Here is a 22,641-nt window from a genome sequence, read left to right on the forward strand (position 1 = left end):
TGGTGTTCCAGGCAGTGGTTCAACCGCAGGGTGGTGACTCTGGGTTGAATGATCAGGTTCAGGAGGTAAACTCTGACCTGGTGGGGGATAAGTGTGCTCCCAAGGAAGTCCTGGTGCGCCAGGCAGTGGTTCAACTGCAGGGTGGTGACCCTGGGTTGGATGACCAGGTTCAGAGGGTAAACTCTGACCTGGTGGGGGGTAGGTATGCCCCCCAGGAATTCCTGGGTTGCCAGGCAGTGGTCCAGTCTGTGGGTACAGACCCTGGACTGGAGGATCAGGTGCAGGGGATAAACCCTGACCTGAAGGGGGGGGCGGTTTGCCCAATCACCCCCCCTGGTGTGATTTCAAGGGGTACTCTCCCTGAGGGGTGGGTGCAAAACCCTGAGAGTAGGGGAAGGGGAGAGAAAGACTCACCCCTGACCCCAGAGCAATCTAAGGGTACAGACCCTGGATTGGAAGGCCAGGTTCAGTGTGTCCCCCCTGACCTGGAGGAAGGGGCTACTGCTAACAGTGCCCCTACCATGTTGTCTTCTGGGGGGGTCACTCCTAGTTGGGTGGTTCAGGACCCCAGAAGAGAGGGCAGGGGGAGGGAAGCCTCACCCCTGGCCCTGGTCCAACCTGAAGGTACAGACCCCAGGTTGGAGGATCAGTTGCAGGTTAACATCCCTGCACTGGTGGAAGAATTGTGCAGGACTGCTTCTACAAGCACCCTGAAATTTTTAACTCGGGGGTGCCGCTCCTGGAGGGAGGGTACAGAGCCCCAGAGGGGAGGACCAGGGTCAGGTTATCTTCTCTGACCTGGTGGAAGGTAGAGTGGTCAAAGGGTGTCAGGCACCTGGGGTTACCGCCCACACTCTCCACAGTCACAGTGGTTGGAGAGGCCTGAGGTCAGGCTCTCATCCCTGACAGTTGTCAGGGGTCACTGTGGCTTGCTGTCCTGGTGGACAGAGCTGCCCCTGGGGGGGGAACGAGAGTCACACCCCAGGGGTGGAGTGGGCCCTGGTGGTACTATCTGCCCATTGCAATACATCTGTGAGCAAAGTAAATTTAGGCGCTGCACAGAGGGATCCAACTGGAGTCAGGAAGGCGTAGAACTGGAACATGCCCCTGCTGTTGTGGGCCTGGGTCCTTGTTCTATCGCCCCAATCAGGGAAGTACATCAAGGTATTGATTGTTCTCCCCTGGCTTCAGGCTGGTAGGGGGTCGTGTTGGACTTTTGCTTATGCAGGGTAATCCTGAATCTTTTTGCCTCCTGCCTCCTATTTTTTTCTGACCTGTCGCTGTTGGCTTTTGAACTCTGAGCACTTTCCCACTGCTAACCAGTGCTAAAGTGCATATGCTCTCCATGTAAATTGTATGTAATTTGTTTATCCATGACTGGCCTATTTGATTTACTAGTAAGTCCCTAGTAAGGTGCACTAGAGGTGCCAGGGCCTGTAAATCAAATGCTACTAGTGGGCCTGCAGCACTGGTTGTGCCACCCACATAAGTAGCTCTGTAATCATGTCTCAGACCTGCCACTGCAGTGTCTGTGTGTGTATTTTTACACTGTAAATTCGACTTGGCAAGTGTACCCACTTGCCAGGCCTAAACCTTCCCTTTTCTTACATGTAAGGCACCCCTAAGGTAGGCCCTAGGTAGCCCCAAGGGCAGGGTGCAGTGTATGGATAAGGTAGGACATATAGTAATGTGACTTATATGTCCTGACAGTGAAATACTGCCATCTTCGTTTTCAAAGACCCCATTTCTAACACTGAGGGAAATAGCAATGTCCATTCTACTGTCAACATACCTATGTCACACAGCTCTAGTCCATGAGGAAACATAGTAGAGGTCGCACAGTGGGACCCACATCTGTGAAATCGAAAGGGAAAGTGACAAATCAGGGTCCATACACTGGGTGAAAGCGACAGACAGATGAGAGGTAGAACAAGTGTATCAGATGTAGGAGGCAGTGATGTATTCTTACCTGTGTCTCACTGGAAGTATTGATGAATCACTGTGTTTCTGTTGTCGATATCCTCTTCTTCTGCCTCCTCTTCTTCACTGTCCACAGACTCCACAGCTGCCACAACACCTCCTTCAGGACCATCCTCCTGCAGAAAAGGCACCTGTCGTCACAAAGCCAAGTTGTGCAGCATACAGCAGGCCACGATGATCTGGCACACCTTCTTTGGTGAGTAGAATAGGGAACCACCTGTCATATGGAGACACCTGAATCTTGCCTTCAGGAGGCCGAAGGTCCTCTCTATAACCCCCCTAGTTCGCCCATGTGCCTCATTGTACCGTTCCTCTGCCCTTGTCCTGGGATTCCTCACTGGGGTCAGTAGCCATGACAGGTTGGGGTAGCCAGAGTCACCTGCAAATGTCGAGGGACAACTGTTAGACACACACTAACCCTTAGGGACAACCCCAGACCCAGACAAATATTCACACTGTATAGGGTCCATGTCCTCACCTAATAGCCACACACTGTGCCTCTGGAGTTGCCCCATCACATAAGGGATGCTGCTATTCCTCAGAATGTAAGCGACATGCACTGAGCCAGGAAACTTGGCATTCACATGGGAGATGTATGGTCTGCCAAACACACCATCTGCACATTCATCGTATGGTAACACTTCCGGTTTCTGTACACCTGTTCACTCCTGCGGGGGGGACCAAGGCCACATGTGTCCCATCAATGGCACCTATGATGTTGGGGATATGTCCCAAAGCATAGAAGTCACCTTTCACTGTAGGCAAATCCTCCACCTGAGGGAAAACGATGTAGCTGCGCATGTGTTTCAGCAGGGCAGACAACACTCTGGACAACACGTTGGAGAACATAGGCTGGGACATCCCTGATGCTATGGCCACTGTCGTTTGAAAAGACCCACTTGTCAGGAAATGGAGTACTGACAGGACCTGCACTAGAGGGGGGATACCTGTGGGATGTCGAATAGCTGACATCAGGTCTGCCTCCAACTGGGCACATAGTTCATGGATTGTGGCACGGTCAAGTCTGTAGGTGACAATTACATCTCACTCTTCCATTGTCGACAGGTCCACCAGCGGTCTGTACACCGGAGGATGCCGCCATTTCCTCACCTGCCCCAGCGGACGTGCTCTATGGATGAGAACAGCGAGCAGAGGCTCAGCCAACACTGAGGTACGAAAACACAACTTTATTGCACACAATTGTCAATCCACTATGTGCCTGTCTTAGTGTGTATGCAAGGCCTAGATATGTGTGACGCATTTAAAATTATTGCCATGTGGCCCCCTGAAATGGCGGCTGCCTGACCTATAAGGTGGGACAATGGGATATGAGGTAACTGCGCTGGCGTTGTACACCGTCGCGGTAGGCGGTCGAAGACTGCGGCGCAATCCTGCATTGGTTAACATTGGACCCTATGGGTCCCAGGAGCGAATGACGATGTACGCCGGCGGTGACGGTACACACTGCCGCAGACGTGACCGCCATTTTATCTCTATTCACTCACTTGATATCTGATCTTCGACAGGAGAGGACCTTCACTGCAAGTGCTGCTGTGACCTCAGTCTGGAAGCGACAATGGCTACAGTGTCTGAGGAAAGGGCTCCTGCCTTCACTTCAGGGGAGTTGGACAAACTAGTTGATTGGGTCCTCCCCCAGTACACGCTACTCTACGGTCCTCCAGACAAACAGGTGAGTACACTGTGAGCATGCTGTATGGGCAATGCCTGTTTGGAGTGGTGTGGATGGGAGAATAGGGGGATGAGGCATGCATGAGCGGACGGTGAGTGTATGTGCGTCAGGGCAAGGGTGGGAACATCGACCAATGACAGTGACGGTCCGGACGGTTATATATTCTCCTTTTCCCCTGTACTATTCTTCTAGGTCAGCGCCCACCAGAAGAAGGATATTTGGTGTGCCATCGCCAAGGAAGTCCGGACCCTGGGGGTCCACCACAGACGGAGCACCCACTGCCGTAAAAGATGGGAGGACATTCTCCGCTGGAGCAAGAAGAAGGCGGAGGCCAATCGCACCATGACCCCCCTGATGTTCCGAATCCTGGCGGTGGCGTATCCGGAGTTGGATGGGCGCTTGAGGGCATCACAGGAGCTACAAGGGGGTGAGTACACTCTCATTCAGCTGATTCAGCGCGCATGGGAGGTGTCTGGGTGGGGGAGGTGGGCAGTGGGTTACACTAGGCCAGGGCGAGTTTTGCAGGCAAGGACCCTTTGTGAGGCAGGCTCAGTGGCACCCCATCAACACCAGTGGTAAGAGCCATCTACCCCTAGTCAGGCTCCTGTGACTTCCATGTGTGCAGCAATTGGGCATAGGCCTTATACCCCATGGTCCTGTGATTAATTAGGGAACTCTTGGCGTAGTGCAGATGGCTGCTGTGTCTGTAGTGTCCGCCAAAAGTAGCAGTATTGCATGCACTGAACATGTCTTTCTACTTTCTTTCCCCCCCGTTTGTGGTCTCCCTGTTCTTGTGTGCATTAGCATCATCACGTGGAGGAGCAGTGCCACCGGAGCAGGAGGGACCTGCATCCCACATGGCCCTGGAGGGCGAGACTACGGACTCCGAATTCACCAGTGGGACGGAGGGCGAGGGGAGCTCCACGGCGGGGACAGGAGCTGAGACCAGCGACACCTACTCCTCCTCTGATGGGAGCTCCCTTGCGGTGGCTGGCCCCTCTGTGCCCACCACATCTACAGGTACAGCGGCCACCCCCCCTACCAGCACCGCCCTCCCAGCAGCTCCTCAGCGTGTATCCCGTGGCCGCTCACCCAGGAGGGTGGGCATCTCCTTCGCCCCAGGCACCTCAGCTCCTGCCCCTGACCTCCTCAGATCCCTCACTCTTGGGCAGTCTACCATTCTGAATGCCATCCAGGGTGTAGAGAGGCAGTTGCAACAGACCAATGCATACCTGGAGGGCATTTATTCTGGTCAGGCAGCCCAACAGCGAGCTTTTCAGACTCTGGCCTCTGCACTGATGGCAGCCATTGTCCCTATGTCCAGCCTCCCCCCTCCAACTTCCTCCACCCAGACCTAATCCCCAGTACCTCAGCCTATCCCAAGCACACCATCAGACCAGCATGCACACACATCAACACACAAGGGTAGCTCTGGCAAACATAAGCACCACACATCCCACAGGCACTCACACAATCATCATACCCATGCAGGCATGCCAACATCCACTGCCTCCACTGTGTCCCCCTCCTCCATGTCTCCCTCCTCCCTCCCTGTCACGTCTCCACTCATACCTGCATGCACTACATCTTCAGCCACTACGTCCATCACCAGCACGCCCATCACCACACACCGCTCACGTGCACTCACCACCCCCACTACCATTCGCACATCCCCAGTGTTCTCTCCCAGTGTGTCTGTGAGCCCTCCTCTCAAACTACACAAACGCAGTCACACACCCACCCAACAGCCATCCACCTCATGACAGCCTCCAGCCCCTGCACCTTCACCCAAAGTCAGCAAATGTACACCTCCTACAACCACTACCTCTTCCTCCACTCCCAAACCCCCTCCATCTACCCATCCCAGTGTGTCTAAAAAACTTTTCCTGTCAAACCTTGACCTCTTCCCTACACCTCCCCCACCCCTTCCGGCCCCTAGTGCCCGCCTGTCCAGGTCCCAACCCAGTACCTCAGCCACCACATCACCGGGATCAGTGGTGCCAGCAGTAACCGGCTTCTGGAGTGTGCCAATCAGCAGGGCAGCCAGTGAGCCAAGAAGCCAGCACAAGGACATTCCCCTACCTCAAAAAGTAAAGAAGTTGGCCACAGCCCGGAGGGAGAAGGCCAAAACACCAGCCACCAAGGGCTCTCCCTCCCAGGACAGGTGTGAGTGGCAAGACAGCTGCACCACCATCCAAGGTGGGAAAGGGCCAGAGGAAAAAAGGGAAGTCGCTGCCAACCTGCACGGCGGACAAGACCGCCACCGCCACATGCACCGCCGACACGGGCACTGCCGCTCAGGACACCGCCGCCAGCAGCACGCTCACAGAGCCAGCCACCAGCACCGCCGCCCAGGACACCGCCGCCAGCAGCATGCTCACAGAGCCAGCCACCAGCACTGCCGCCCAGGACACCGCGGCCAGCAGCTCGCTCACTGAGCCAGCCACCAGCACCGCCGCCCAGGACACCACCGCCAGCAGCACGCTCACTAAGCCACCCACCAGCACCGCTGTCCAATGAGCGCCGCAAGCACCGCCGCCACTGAGGCTGCCGCCAGCACCGCCAGCGGCCACGCCACATCCTGTGCCAGAGGCACCACCGCAGACATGGCTGCCATCCCCAGTGGTCAGTCGTACAGGCTGGTGGTCAGTTCCAGGGGCCTGGACAGCTTCCATGTTGTCCCACCATCAGTGGAGAATGACATCCACTACCTCTGTCCTTGGCAGGATGAAGCACTCTGGGCACAAAGCCCCCTCCAGAACCAGTGGAGAATGACATCCACTACCTCTGTCCTTGGCAGGATGAAGCACTCTGGGCGCAAAGCCCCCTCCAGAACCAGTGGAAAATGACATCCACTTGAGAGACTGTGGCTTTGCACTCCCCAGGATGCAGCAGTGGGCAAACCACCCACTGGAGAGACTTGTGAGTCTGTGGCTTTGCACTCCCCAGGATAATGCAGTTGGCAAACCACCCACTTGAAACACTTGAGAGACTGTGGCTTTGCACTCCCAAGGATAAAGCAGTGGGCAAACCACCCACTGGAGAGACTTGTGAGACTGTGGTTTGCACTCCCCAGGATAATACAGTGGGCAAACCACCCACTTGAGACACTTGAGAGACTGTGGCTTTGCACTCCCCAGGATAATGCAGTGGGCAAACCACACACTTGAGACACTTGAGAGACTGTGGCTTTGCACTCTCCAGGATACCTCAATTGGAATGGAGCCCCCTCGTAGAGCTGGCGTCGTGCACTCATCCGGCTGAGGTGCCCCTCCTTCCCTTCCCCCTGAGGTGCCTGTTTTATTTTGATCTGATGCCCCAGCAGTGTTCTCTCCGTTTGGATCGGGTATCTTATGTGGGCCTCGCCTGTGCATTTTGTGCCCACTGGTCCACGGACTATGTAGGTAGAGTACATGGACTTGAAATCTTGGTGTACATATTTGTTAATAGTGTATATATATATTTTTGACTGATGGATTTTTACTCATTACAATCGTTCAAATCATTTCCTTTTGTCCTTGCATTCTTCCAGGGGGTTTTGTGGGGTGTAAATGTAATATTTCAACATGTATTTGTGTGTATGTTGTGTGTGAGGGTGGGGGTGTTTTGTGTTGAGTGTGTGTTTGTCACTCTCATTTCCCTCCCCCCTCCCCTGTGTCGTAGGTGCAGTACTCACCGTGGTCGTTGTCGCCGTCGGTCATGTTCCTGGTAGAGGAGTAGGAAGAGAATGGCAGGTAAGTTTGGAATTCCGTCTCCATGGCGTCCTGGTTCCTCGTGGGGTGTGTAGAGGTGAGCGTTTTCCCTTCCAAGTCCTGTTTCCGCCATGGTTTTGTTCGAGTTGAATCCACCCCGGAAAAGGTGGCGGATTGGCCTCTCATAATGGTGTGGGCGGTACATTGTCTTCTGCCTGTCTGTTGGCGTGACCGCCGTGCTGTTTGTTTGTACCAGTGTGGCGGTCGGAGTGTTAAGGTGGCTGTCTATGTTGGCGGTTTCCGCCACGGTCATAATTCAATTTTTTTACCGCCGGCCTGTTGGCGGTCTTACCGCCGCTTTAACACCGACCGCCAGGATTGTAATGGGGGCCAATATGCCAAAAGTATCTCAGAGGATATACTCCCTTAGGAGGTAAGTAAAATACACAAAATATACACACACAAAACAAATCAGGTAAGTAAACAGTTGGTAAAGTAGTGCAGAACACAATGGAATGCAATAGGAGACAATAGGCCTAGGGGCAACACAAACCATATACTCCAAAAGTGGAATGCGAACCACGAATGGACCCCAGGCCTAGTGTTGTGTGTAGAGGGTCGCTGGGAGTGTAAGAAAACACTAAGGGTGTCTAAGATACCCCACCCCAAGACCCTGAAAACTAGGAGTAAAGTTACCCTACTACCCCAGAAAGACAGTAAAGTCGAGACAGGGGATTCTGCAAGGACAACAACTGACTGCAAAGCACTGAAGACAGATTCCTGGACCTGAGGACCTGTAAAGAAAGGGGACCAAGTCCAAGAATCATGCAAGAGTCTAGGAGGGGCAGGAGCCCACTAAACCTCGGATGAAGGTGGAAAAGGGCTGCCTCCGGGTGGAAGAAGCCAAAGATTCTGCAACAACGGAAGGTGCCAGTAACTTCTCCTTTGGTCAGAAGATGTCCCACGGCGTGCTGGAGGATGCAGAGTTGTTTCCATGCAGAAAGACTGCAAACAAGCCTTGCTAGCTGCAGGAGTTGCGGTTAAAGGTTTAGGGTGCAGCCAGTGCCCAGGAAGGACCAGGAGGTCGCCCCTTGGAGGAGGGGACAGAGGGGATGCTCAGCAATACAGAGAGCCCACACAGAAGCAGGCAGCACCCGCAGAAGCACCTGAACAGGCGTTCAGAAGATCTGAGCACAACGGTCATCTCAGCACAACAAAAGAGAGTCCCACGAAGTCGGAGTCCAACTCAGCGGGTTGGGCAATGCAGGACAGAGTGTTGGGGGCCTGGGCTAGGCTGTGCATGAAGCAAGTCTTGCAAAACTGCACAGTAGCCCGATCAGCTGCAGTTCATGCAGTACACAGGATTACTGTCTGGCGTGGGGAGGCAAGGACTTACCTCCACCAAATCTGGACAGAAGGGCCACTGGACTGTCGGGGACACTTAGATCCAGCTCCTGTGTTCCAGGGACCATGCTCGTCAAGATGAGAGGGGACCCAGAGGACCGGTGATGCAGAATTTTGGTGCCTGCGTTGGCAGGGGGAAGATTCCGTCGACCCACAGGAGATTTCTTCTTGGCTTCCAGTGCAGGGTGAAGGCAGACCGCCCTCAGAGCATGCACCACCAGGAAACAGTTGAGAAAGCCGGCAGGATGAGGCGCTACAATGTTGCTGGTAGTCTTCTTGCTACTTTGTTGCGGTTTTGCAGACGTCCTGGAGCAGTCAGCGGTCGATCCTTGGCAGAAGTCGAAGAGGGAAGAGTAGAGAAACTCTGGTGAGCTCTTGCATTCGTTATCTAATGAGATACCCACAGGAGAGACCCTAAATAGCCCTCAGAGGAGGATTGGCTACAGAGAAAGGTAAGCACCTATCAGGCGGGGTCTCTGACGTCACCTGCTGGCACTGGCCACTCAGAGCTGTCCATTGTGCCCTCACACTTCTGCATCCAAGATGGCAGAGGTCTGGGACACACTGGAGGAGCTCTGGGCACCTCCCCTGGGAGGTGCTGTTCAGGGGAGTGGTCACTCCCCTTTCCTTTGTCCAGTTTCGCACCAGAGCAGGGCTGGGGGGATCCCTGAACCGGTGTAGACTGGCTTATGCAAGGAGGGCACCATCTGTGCCCTTCAAAGCATTTTCAGAGGCCAGGAGAGGCTACTCCTCTCAGGCCCTTCACACCTATTTCCAAAGGGAGAGGGTGTAACACCCTCGCTCAGAGGAAATCCTTTGTCCTGCCTTCTTGGGACTGGGCTGCCCAGGCCCCCGGGGGGGCAGAAACCTGTCTGAGGGTTGGCAGCAGCGGTAGCTGCAGAGAAAACCCCAGAAAGTTAGTTTGGCAGTACCCGGGCTCTATGCTGGAGACCCGGGGATGCATGGAATTGTCCCCCCAATACCAGAATGGTATTGGGGTGACAATTCCATGATCCTAGACATGTTACATGGCCATGTTCGGAGTTACCATGGTGACGCCACATATAGGTATTGTCCTATATGTAGTGCACGCGTGTACTGGTGTCCCCGCACTCACAAAGTCCGGGGAAATTGCCCTGAACAATGTGGGGGCACCTTGGCTAGTGCCAGGGTGCCCTCACACTAAGTAGCTTTGCACCTAACCTTCACTAAGTGAGGGTTAGACATATAGGTGACTTATAAGTTACTTAAGTGCAGTGTAAAATGGCTGTGAAATAACGTGGACGTTATTTCACTCAGGCTGCAGTGGCAGTCCTGTGTAAGAATTGTCTGAGCTCCCTATGGGTGGCAAAAGAAATGCTGCAGCCCATAGGGATCTCCTGGAACCCCAATACCTTGGGTAGCTGGGTACCATATACTAGGGAATTATATGGGTGTTCCAGTGTGTCAATCAGAATTGGTCAAATTAGTCACTTGCCTGCAGTGACAATTTTAAAAGCAGAGAGAGCATAAACACTGAGGTTCTGGTTAGCAGAGCCTCAGTGATACAGTTAGGCACCACACAGGGAACACATGCAGGGCACACTTTATGAGCACTGGGGTCCTGGCTAGCAGGATCCCAGTGACACAGGCAAAAACAAACATGTATACAGTAAAAATGGGGGTAACATGCCAGGCAAGATGGTATTTTCCTACACACACCCCATCCCCTGATCTGATGAGCTCACAGACAGGCTGAGAGCTGCCAAATTTCTCAGTACTTTTGATTTGACATCAGGGTACTGGCAAATTGCTCTGACTGAGGGAGCAAAGGAGAAGCTTGCATTCTCAACCCCAGAGGGCCACTTCCAGTTCTGGGTGATGCCCTTTGGTTTGAAGAATGCTCCTGCTACCTTTCAGAGGTTGGTCAACAGGGTCCTGGCTGGGAAGGAAGCATTCTGTGCCGCTTACCAGGACAACATAGCTGTCTATAGCTCGAGCTGGAAGGAACACCAGTACCACCTGCAGGAGGTGCTTTAGGCCCAATAGCAGGCGGGCCTGACTATCAAGGCCAGAAGGTGCCAGATCAGGCAGGGTTCTGTGGTTTATCTGGGCCATATGGTGGGTAGGGGCAAAGTGGAGGCCCTTAACAGAGTTGACTTCGAAAAAGCAGCCCAAACAGGTGATCTGGACAAAGGCCAGCCTAAAAGCCTTTGATACCTTCAAGGAAGCCATGTGTACGGCACTCGTACTCAAGGCTCCTAAATCCTAAGGAGTTAATAGTTCGAACAGACTCTTCAAAGCAAGGCATAGGGGCAGTTTTACCACAGTTAAATGGGGAGGATCTAGACCAACTGGCACCCTTCATTAGCTGGAGGCAACTTCCATGGGAACAGAGGTGGAGCACAATTGAAAGGGAGGGGTTTGCTGAGGTCTAGGCACTGAAGAAGCTAAGACTATTCCTGTGTGGGACTCACTTCCAGGTTCAGACAGACCACAGACCCCCTCAGATGGCTAATGCATATGAGGAGGGTAATCCCAAACTTTTGAGGTGGCCCATCTCCTTACAGGTTATGGATTTTTCAGTGGAAAACCATCCTGGGTCAGACCATACCAATGCTGATGGTCTATCCAGGTTCTTCCGCAATAGTGAAAAGAACTCCCCAGGGATTTGTAGCTCTTCCAAATTTCAGCTGGGGGGGCACAAGTTAGACCAGTCAGCCTTAGGGTGTCCTCCTCCCCAAATTTTTGCTTTTCTCTTCAATTTTTCTGACCTTGATTTTGCTGGTATCTTATCCCCAATTACCATATTTAATTTAATGCTGCTAGAGGGCCTGCAGCACTAATTGTACCACCCACTTAAGTAGCCCTTTAAACATGTCTCAGGCCTGTCGTGCAGTTTTAAACTGCCATTTTTACCTGGCAAAATAAACCTTTTGCCAGACCCAAACTTTCCTTTTTAATACATATAAGGTACCCCTAGTGTAGGCCCTAGACAGCCCAATAGGCAGGGTGCAATGTATGTAAAACATAGGACATGTATTTTTTAGTTTTACATGTCCTGGTAGTGAAAAACTCTTAAGTTCATTTTTCACTACTGCAAGTCCTATCCCTACCATAGGCTAACATTGGAGTTGCCTTATTATATATTATAAGTATAATTTCAAATTGGGAAAAGGTAACACCTTGAAGTTTGGTGTCTCTCAAATCACAATTTAAAATCCTAATTTATGGTGAAGTCCAATGTTAATTTGTAATTCTGAAAATGCCACTTTTAGAAAGTTTGAATTATCTTACTTTAACCACTCTGGTCACATGACTGGGTGCAGTTGGGCTTTGTATATTCCTCCTTGACACCCACAAGCAAAGGGAGCTTAGGTGTGACTTGATGGTCCATCTCAGGCAGGGTGGGAGAGAGGAGCTTGAAACAGCCTTACACCTCAACAGGTTGTGTCTTGTCCAAACACAAAGGGCCTAATGACCCTGTATTGTCAATCCAGCCAGCCTGGAGCTATGGCAGGAGATGTAGGGAATTCCTTGCACTTCAGAGCCACTGTCTAGAAGTTTCTCCCACCATCCAGAACCAGGGCACCAAGGTATAAATACTGGACCTCAGACACCACCACATCTGGAACTGTGGATACTCCACCAGGAACAATTACTGCTGTGCTACTGAAGAACTACCACTCTGCTAGAGTGCACTCTGCTGGACTCATGCTTTGCTGTGCTGACCTGCTGCCTGCTACCCTCTTGCCTGGGCAACAAGGATTGGACCTGCATCTCTTGAACCCAGAACCCAAAGTGACTCCAAGGGCTAGTTGGCTGACCTACTTATCTGAAGTCTCAGCAACATAACAGACTTTCAACACCCCTGTTTCCACACCTGGACTCTGCCATCTGTGAGTCTACCTGGCCAAGTAGTACCACCCCAGTCCTAGACTCTTGAATTGAATTGAATTGCACATTTAAAAACCGTAAACTGTCACTCCCTGGGGATCATCCTGGAGCTACAGCGGAAATCTGCAGAAGCTTGACCATGTGTAGTAGATACATTATAATTTCAGAGAATAACAGAGTGTGTCAGAAAGCCCAAAAACTCAAGTCTTGAGTTGCTTTCTAAAACTAGATTCTGAGTCAATTAACTTCAGTTGCAGAGGTAGGTTGTCCCAGGCCTTGGGCTCTAGGGCCAAGAAAGGTTTGCCTCCCCTAGTTTGTCGTTTGAAGGCTGCTGGTTTAAGCAGACATGCTGAGGATGACCTTGGGGTTCTGCTGGTGGTATGATGGGTGAATCTGGCAGTGAGGAATTTAGGTCCAGCAGCATTAAAGGCTATGTAAGTCATCATAATAATATTAAACAGTTTCCTCATATGGACTGGCAGCCAGTGCAAAGTTTTTAAGGCTGCTGAAGCAGAGGACATTCTTGGGAGTTTAAGGGCCAGTCTGGCTGCTGCATGCTGGACAATTTGCAATTTGCTCACAGTTTGTTTTGTGGATCCAGCACACAAACAGTTACAATAGTCCAGCCATGAAGCGATGAGTGCACATGCCACTGTCTTCCTGGCTGCTAAAGGCAACGGACCAAAATAATTCTTTAGGGCCTTTATCAAATTAAAACAGGTCCCCGCTACAGCAAAAGCCTGAGATGGAAAGGACAACTGAGAACCAAATTTTACTCCCAGATTCCTTACTACTTCTACTGTGGCTGGGGGAAAGGGGGTTAGGGGCGGGGGCTGATTCAGGCCACTATTAGGAAGGATTAAAAAAAATCCTTTCCCATCCGCATGGTCTCTGTTTTTCCTGTGCTGCATTTCAAATTATTATTTTGCATCCACTGGATAACTGCAGTCAGGCAGTTTTGGAAGTTCAACTTTGATCCCAGAGATGTCTTATTCAAATATAGTATCAACTGGGTATCATCAGCATAGGAAATAATATCAATACCAAATGACGCATTCAAGGAGATTAAAGGGGCCATGTAAATATTGAAGAGAACAGGACCCAGCGATTGCTCATGTGGGACCCCCGACGTTAGCCTTACTTCTGGCGAGACATACGGCCCTAATAACACCTTTGTCTACGATCTGAAGGAAAGGATCGCATACATGAAAGAGCCAATGTATTAACTCTGCACTCTTTAATTCTTTGAAGTAAAAGACTGTGAGAGATAGTATTGAATGCGCCAGATAGATCTAACAAGATCAGTCCGCATTCATGCCTGCTTCCAAAGCCAACTTCCAGTACAGCAGTCTCGGTGGAATGTTTTGGACATAATCTTGACTGCTGTGGGTGCTGTGATTCTGTGTTTTCCAAGAATACAGTTAGTTGGGTGTTGCTCATTGTGAGCAATAATGAAATTGGACCTAGGTTGGACAATAAGATGGGGTCCGCAAGGGGTTTCTTTTTTAAAGGTTTAACAGTCTCCAGTTTCCATACTGTTGCTGTGGCTATTGAGATGTTCATAATCTTATTTAAAATGGGTTTACTATGTCTACCACCTTATGGAGAAGCCAGGGAGGACAGGAGTTGTCTGGAGACCCTGATTTGCAGGAAAAAATAGCCTGGCGAGGTTGGTCTAAGGATATTTCCTGAAAGGCAAGTAAGGTTCTGTTATCTACCATTTCTGGCCAATCATCAATTGGGACATTTGAGGAGGGGGGGAAATCTTGCTGTATGGTCCTGATCTTCTCCTCAAAAAAAGAGGAGATCTGATTGCAGAGAGCTTGAGGGGGTGGGATCTGACTTTCCAGTGCCCTAGGCCTTAAGAAAGAATTGGCGATCCTAAAAATAGTTTTTGGGTCACCATATGCTTCCACAATTTGAGTGGCAAAATAAGCTTTTTTTGCTGTTTTTATCTGTTCATGATAAGCTTTTAGGGCAGCCTTAAATTTTTGCAAATCTTCTGCCATATAAGCTTTATGCCACTTCCTTTTCAGTTTTTACAACATAAATGTTGTTCTGCTAAGGTCTTATTAAACCAATCATAAGAGGAGGAGGAGGCTTTGGGGAATGTTTTTAGAACTTCCTGAGGCCAGAGTATTGGCTGAGCAGGTAAGTTACTTATTTAAAGATTCTCCATCACTAGCACAATGTAAGATGTGAATAGAGTTTGCTAACGTAGTAGGGAGTCTACTATCATTTAGCAGCTTTTCTTAAGAAGGGGTTGTGGGGAGATTTGAAACTGTGCTAAAATGGGGGAGTGACCTTGTTCACAGTAATTTTAAATGGTAATAACATGTGGTCAGACCAACTGTGTGAGATAGGGGCTTCTAATGATAAGTTGGGGTTATTAGAGCAAATACAGTCAAGTGTATGCCCTGCACTATGAGTGGGTTGAGTAACCAGCTGCTGTAGTCCTAGAATGCTTAACATGTCTAAAAAATTAGATGTTTCAGAATAATTTGTGCATTCTAAATCCATTCTTGGAAGTGGGCCTACCATGCTTTGCCAGTGGAACTGATGCATCCTGTCTGCTGAGCGACACATCCTTGAGCAGTACCGACCCATCTCCTTGGCTGTGCGGTGCATCCCTGGGCAGAACCGATGCATCGCCGCTGCTGCGTGGATTGGTCCCATCAAAAAAGACTCACACCGCCTCCTGAATCTTTGATCCCACACATTGCTCTCAGAACCTCGGTTGCGTGACACTTCTCAGAGCAGATCTTTGCATCTCTTGTTGACAGACGCTTCGACAACGATGCCAAACCTCTGCATCACAGCTTCACCTCTCTTCAGAATCAACGCATCACCTCGAATGAGCATCACATCCCTGACACCGGCCTTCATATCTCAGGCCCCATGGGCGAGATCCTTGATGTCGATGCAACAGGACCTCGCACCGCAGCCTCGCCACATCTTGGAAATGATGCATCACCTCAGCTGCAAGATGCATCTTCGATGCGTATCTATGCAACACTCCACAACCAGTATTTAAGGTACTTTGTCCAGTGGGCCTAAGTGTGTTCCTGAAGGTGGCCGATACCTCATTGTGGTTGGCGTGAACTTGAGACTTGAGACTTTGTCCCGGTCCGGAAAGACCAGATACTTTTTGGCGCTACTATGACATAAAACTGTGAAATTCAATATCTTTGATCCAACTAATTGGATTTTTGCTGTTCTCATCTTGTTTTATTTATTTTCCTAACTCTGCTGTGGGCTCATTTTGTGGTTTGCTCTCACTATGTTACGGTTTGAAATGTTTCACAAACACGTTACACACTGCCTCGAAATTAAGCCTGACTGCTCTGTGCCAAGCTATCATGGGTTGAGCACAGGTTAATTTGGGGTTTGCTTGTGTCTTATCCTAAAAAGGCTTCAGCTTGCTGCTTGACCACAGATCACACAAGTCAACCAACAACCCAATTTCTTACAGACTGTATCTCACAGACTTCTGTTTGTTGGGTCTATTTGTTTTAAGCTGTCCAGCTTAAGTTTATCCCTCCTGCGGCCAATATTCTAGCTATGGTATCTTTCTACCAGTGCTCAATTTCTGTAAACATGCCTTTAAATCCTATTCTTATCTTGTCACGTTTGCTATGCATTGAAAGACAGAGGTCAAATGTCAGGTTCTGTCTTCTGAGGGAGCTTGATGTTAGCTTTTCTTTCTCTGACTTCAAAGGGAGATGTGTTACGTGACAATCATGCTGGTTATGGGAGAGTGCTGGACTTAAGGCTTTACGGTGTTATTTTTTTTCCTAGTCCACAACCAAATATAAATGTTTGTAAATTAACTGTGCAGATATTTCAGAACTGAAAGTACAAAAAAACATATTGTTTGGTAATTTTTAAGTGTGATGGAAACAAATATTTTAATATGATTAAAAAAACAATACAATAGGTAATGACTGTTCCACACATTGTCACTAGCCGGACATCCTGTGTACTCATCTAGTCCTGGCTCTGTGGTTAAGAACAAGGGTTTCTGGCTTGATGATGAGGTCTCAATTAATTATCAAATTTTGAAGGTAGCCTCCACATGTCTTGGTGTCTTAAGGTGTCTTAGGAAAATACTGTGGTTACTGCCTTTTTCTTTTCAACAAACAGTAATTCAAGCCCTCATTCTTTCTAAATTGGACTATGGCAACATTACCACTATTCACCACTAAACTTTTCGCCACTAGACTCTAAACCACTCCAGTCTAGGCCACTCCACTCTACTCTGCACCAATCCAATCCACTCTACACCACTCCACTATATGCTACTATACTCTGCAACACTGCACTTTATGCCACTGCACTCTACACCACTGTACTCTGCACCACTCTACGCCACTGCACTCTACAACACTCTACTCAGCAACACTGCACTCCACCACTAAGTTCTAAATTACTCTACTCTGCGCCACTGCACGATACTCTGCACCACTCTACTGCACTATATGCCAATGTGCTCTACACCAATGTACCCAACCTCACTGCACTCTATGCCACTGTACTCTGCACCACTCTACACCACTGCACTGTACAACAATGCACTCTACACCACAAAACTGCATTCTACGACACACTAACCTGCAAGACTGAACTCTCTGCCACTGAAGTCTATGCCACTCTACTCTGCACCACAGCACTCCATGCCACTGCACTCTACACCACTCAACTCCATGCACTCTACACCACTCTACACCAATATTCTCTAGGCACTATACTCAATGCCTTTCCACTCTGCATCACTCCACTAACTCTAACCTACTCTACTCCACTGCACTCTATGCCACTTCACCCTGCTCCACTCCATTCAACACCACTTAATTTTACTCTGAAACAATCTACTCTGCGCCACTGCTCTCTATGCCACTTTACTCCACTGCACTCTACTCCATTCTGCGCCACTCCACTTTGCGCTGCACCACTCAACACTACGCCACTCTACTGTACTCTACACCACTCTAATCTACATCACTGCACTTTACATCGATGTACTCTACACCACTTTACTCAAAATCAATGCACTCTCTGCCACTGCACTCTACGCCAGTCTATTCTGTACTTTATGCCACTTCACTCTAGGCCACTCTACTTCACTCTACAACACACCGCTCTACGACACTACACTCCATGATACTCCACTCTGTGATGCTCTGCTCCATTAAACTCTACTCCACTCTATGCCACTCCACAAGACTCTACACCACTCTAAGCCACTCTATGACACTACTCCACTCTACGATGCTCTACACAACTCTCTCTATGCCACTCCATGACACTTTACTCCATTCTATTTTATGATAGACTACTCCACTCTATGCCATTTTAAAACACTCTACTCCACTATATGCCATTCCACTCTACTACACTACTCCACTCTATGACAATCTACTCTGCTCTACGCCACTCTACTCTACGCTACACCTTCTACGCCATGCCACTTCACTCTACGAAACTGTGTGCCACTCCACTCTATGATACTCTACAACACCCTACTCCGCTCTACATCTTTCCACTCTAAGACACTGTACTCCCTCGATCCCATTCCACAACACTACACCACTCCTTGGCACTCAACTCTATGCCACACTATGCCACTCCATAACAGCTTCACTCTACTTCACGAGACTCCACTTTATGACACTCCACTACATGCCACTCTCCTTTACACCACTCACTTTTAGCCACGCTGAACAGCAGCCAAGCTGGTGTGTAACGTGGCTAAAACATATTAATAAAGCCAATAGCTCTTCCAAGGTGAGACCTATTGGCTTTGCCAATGCCTGTTTTCCTTTTTCTGCTAGATTCCTGACCAAAACATCCATGGCTGCCATACGGGTGTGATCAATTTCCAGACTTGTTTCTTCAAAATATGCATAATTTCCAATAAATGTAAAGTTGCCCGATGTCATGATTGTGACTTTCAGTCAACCCTGATTTTGGACCATGGGGACTATGCTCATATGCTTTTGCAGGAAAAGGGTAAAACAAGTTCACACACAGCCCAATCCCATATTTTAAGCAGCAAAAAAAAGAAAACATCTCCAGAAGGAAAGCATAGGTTTCGCTTACTAGGCAGTGCATACATCTGGCGCCACCTAGTGGTCTCACTGTATGCTAGCTGCTTTATTATTAATTAACTTGGCTAGCATACTTTCTTTATTATATAGATCAGTGGTTCTCAACATTTTGACTCCTGTGGAACCCCACTTTATCATTACTGGAACCAGGGGACCCTCACTGTATCATTATTGTAATCCTTGGGCCCCACTGAGTCAATACTGGAAGCCGGGGACCCTGACCTAAACATTGTCGATGATTTGACCCACATAAGAATACACAAAAATACAGTAATAAGCATTCATCAAACACATACGCAAATGATAACACATTTTATTTAATTTGCAAATAAATATAAATAAAAAATAAAAAATATTAATAGGATGGTTGGAGCTTTTCTAAATTCATTTGAAGCTAAACATTGTCCATATCATATTCGGTCTGATGCACCTGAATTAATGAATTAATTAATCTAAGAATAATAATTACATTTTTATCCTCCATTTTCAAATCCCTTGACATTTACAGAACGTTTAAAAATGTTTAATTATACATTTAGCCACTTTATTTATATACACTTTATTAATCTGTTTGTATTATTTACATTTCTAAGCATGGGCGTAGGAAGTGCGGGGGATATGTCCCCTAAAGATTTTGGAGTGGAGGGGACACAGGGGACAAGGTGGGGGGGCGAGGGGAATAAAAAACAATCCGGGGAACCTTCACCGTTAGCAGAGACACTCCCTCTCCCGTCACCACAAGGACACATGGTAATTGTTTTAAAGTAGTTTCAGAGACTACCCTGCTGTGGGTCAGTGTCTCAGTGAAGCAGCCAGCAGGACTTAAAGAAAGGCAAATCAGCATCTGAAGAGACCCTCAGTTGATGCCCCAGTTCTTGAGATTTCCTCTTCGCTTCAAAACAAAATTTTGAAAAGGAGAGAGGCTATATAATGAAAACATGTGTGCACTGTTTTAATTTAAATTGTAACCCAATTGGCAAACCTTTGATGCTATATCAAGTGTTAAGAAGGACCATGTATGTCTTTTTTTTTTATTCCAGATTGTAGAAAAGGCAGTTTGATTATTGATCCTTGTGACTCTCTTCGCTACCTTCCCTTCTATCTAGTAGGCACATATTAAGTCCTGGTTTTATATTTTTCTTTCATGGTTTTGCAGCTCTGGTTTTACTTTTCTAGAGGCAAAACTACAAGTACCAGAATGCAAGCCACTAAAAGCTTGAGCCAGCTTGAGGCAGATGCCTCGCTGTGAATCAGCTCGATGTCCTCTTCGAACCTCGAGCCCAAAGTGAAATGAGCTTTCATATGCGATTGTATGACCTCATGGCTACAGCTGGCGACCATGTAACATGGGGATCTCTGTTTGAATATTGGCCTCAGCTCCGCATCTTGAGAAGCCTAGCAAATATTGCTGTGCTGAAAAAAAAAAAACGTGTTTTGCAGTCTGTCTAGGGTGAAGAACTTCCCTGTCCTTGGGCAAGGTTTGCACTTTTTAAAACTGTCCAAAATAAAAAATATTGAGCTTTCTGCGAGCTGTGCTTTAATCTCATCCTCAGAAAGAGATACACATCTAGCTCCTGAATTGGTCAGTGTAAAACTAGAAAATCTGGGATCAAACTCAGCTTCCATAAATTGTGTGACCCTAGGCAACTACTTTAGATCACCAAATCTTCTTTTTGTTAATTGTGCTTATTTGTTGATGCAAAACTGTAGTCCTATTTCTATGTTTGTCAAATATCCCAGTTTTTTATTTTCAAAATGTGGTCACTTTAACCTATTATGGCCCTGCTTTTGACTGTCTGATAGGCCATAGTAATGTGAGCGACTGTCATGAAGTTCACTCTAGCCTTAATCCCTCTGCCTTTTCATTTAGACTCCACAGCTTTGCCCAATCGTTGTGTGCTTGGTACCCCACAGATTCAAAGTGTCCTGTGCCACTGAGGACAAAAGAGGAGGAAGCTGTTTGCTGTCTACTCTTTACTGCCTGCAACCTGCCAAGGACAAGAACTAGGACCTCCACATATGACCCACCGGCTGGCAGAACCGGACTCTGTGTCATCTAGTGCCCACAGCTCTCCTCAGAAACAGCTCTACCAAGTTTCCTACATGCATGTGTTATAAGCTGCTTCAGCCTAGATATTTTCTTTGAAGTCTGGGACTTGTATTCTTGCTTCTTGAAATATAAGAGCAACACTACAAGTCACAGAATTCAAAGAAAAAAAGCCTGAATGGAGCAGTCATTAAGCATGCACCTGGGAAAGTTGGCAGCTATCCATCTCTAACCTGTTTGATGCTTTGAAGCCAAGTTTCATGATGAAAAAGAGGACAGTCAGTGTGCCGCCCAGCCAAATGCCTGCATCCTACCACTGCCAGGTAAGAGATTGCTAGAGTGTAACAATGCACACTCCCAATAACATGTAAAGTTTAAACAGACAGCAATGCAAACTCATTCTTCAGTGCATAAAAGCATGGAAACTGTGATTCTGACAACAACGGAGATGGAGGATTGAGATGTGGAAAAAATAACATCATAGAATTTAATCATTCAATGTATAGATAACTTGTGAATAGTTTTATTTATAGACCCAGCTGACTTTTTACCCCAGTGTCAAGGTTCTGTTGTTTTCTATTGTATGAAATATTTATTAAATATATTCTTATTTAAAAATTGATGAACCTCAGCCAAAAATACATTTTAAATCCTTGAATTAATCATGTTTAGCATCGACATAAATTCAACTTTTCTCTTTTCAAGGAGCGCACACCTAAGCCAGATACTTGTGTTCTGCACTACTCAATCACATGCCAGTAACACAGCCAGACGTTGAGTTGCTTCTGTTAGTTCATTTGCTGCCTGAAACACAACATGTTGCAGTGGCTGGTGATAGAATCTTCAAGGCTTCTGTGAGGCAGCTTTACTAATGTGTTACCTTTCACCAAATGTTTTTCCTGTTCTCCATTTTCTTACTTTCTCTGTTCAAAAATGTCATTGACTGCTTCTGTAATTCATGATGGGTCACTCGAGGGTGACTGCATTTCACATCAAACTGAGCAGAGCCGTTCTTGACAAGTAGTATCATACTGTGCTGAGCTAGTGTTTTGTAATGTGTGTGTGAACAGGCTTGTGACTTTTACTAATGCCTTGTTGAGCAGTGAGCCATGAGCAGGGCCACTGGAATAATGCAATTCTGTGCCTGCTGCATTCTCTTCATATTTATGCATTTGTGGCATTCGTAACAATCTGTTTTCTGCTGCACAACCTCCAGAGTTCAACAAAAAAATGTTTCCAGCTCAAACAAATTAAAAGCCACTAAAACTGCAGTCACACAAATCACTGCGCAGTGGAGTGTCATTTGCAAGGTGACATGTCAGCCTTTCAGTTGCTTATTCCTGTATTTGGTTGTTAAACTGGTATTAATGATGTGAAACCTTTATTAAGATGTGTAAGAATGTCAAGTTAATGAAGTAATACCATCACGAAATGTGCTGGATTATGCCTCATAATTGGCCTTTTATTGCTGCATAACTGCGTCAACCATAATATCAGTGGCTCTGAACGTGGGTGATAACTGCATCTAAAATATAATGCAGACACCTGGAGTGAGAATTAAATGCAAGGCAAACTAATATGTGGAAAATAGATTGTTCTGGTAGGAAAGCTTAGTTGTATAAAATAATGACTTCAGATATCTCTGTGTGTAACTGGTTGGTGCAATAGGGACCAGTGACTTGTGTGTGCATAAAGCTACGAGGTCCCAGCCTGGGAATGAAAGCACTGTGAATATGTAGGCCAGTTTAAAAAATATATTACACACAGTGTATAATAGGCTCTACACACTGCCACAAAATGTGCAAAAAGACTTGAGGGGTAATATACCAACACTTTTCACTAGGT

At 48.0% G+C, this 22,641-nt stretch overlaps 1 protein-coding gene across 1 annotated transcript in view; it reads left to right on the top strand.

The window, feature by feature from the left end:
* LOC138259373 (uncharacterized) overlaps positions 1-22,225 on the top strand; it is a 117,208-nt gene extending 94,983 nt beyond the window's left edge. Inside the window, exon 4 of the mRNA XM_069207070.1 lies at positions 20,620-22,225. Within this exon, the coding sequence (XP_069063171.1) occupies positions 20,620-20,757 (138 nt within the window). The 3' untranslated portion in view covers positions 20,758-22,225. The remainder of the gene's footprint in view (positions 1-20,619) is intronic.
* The last annotated feature ends 416 nt before the right edge of the window (positions 22,226-22,641 follow it).

Source organism: Pleurodeles waltl, chromosome 2_1 (assembly GCF_031143425.1).
Source record: "Pleurodeles waltl isolate 20211129_DDA chromosome 2_1, aPleWal1.hap1.20221129, whole genome shotgun sequence".
NCBI classification, from domain to species: Eukaryota; Metazoa; Chordata; class Amphibia; order Caudata; family Salamandridae; genus Pleurodeles; species Pleurodeles waltl.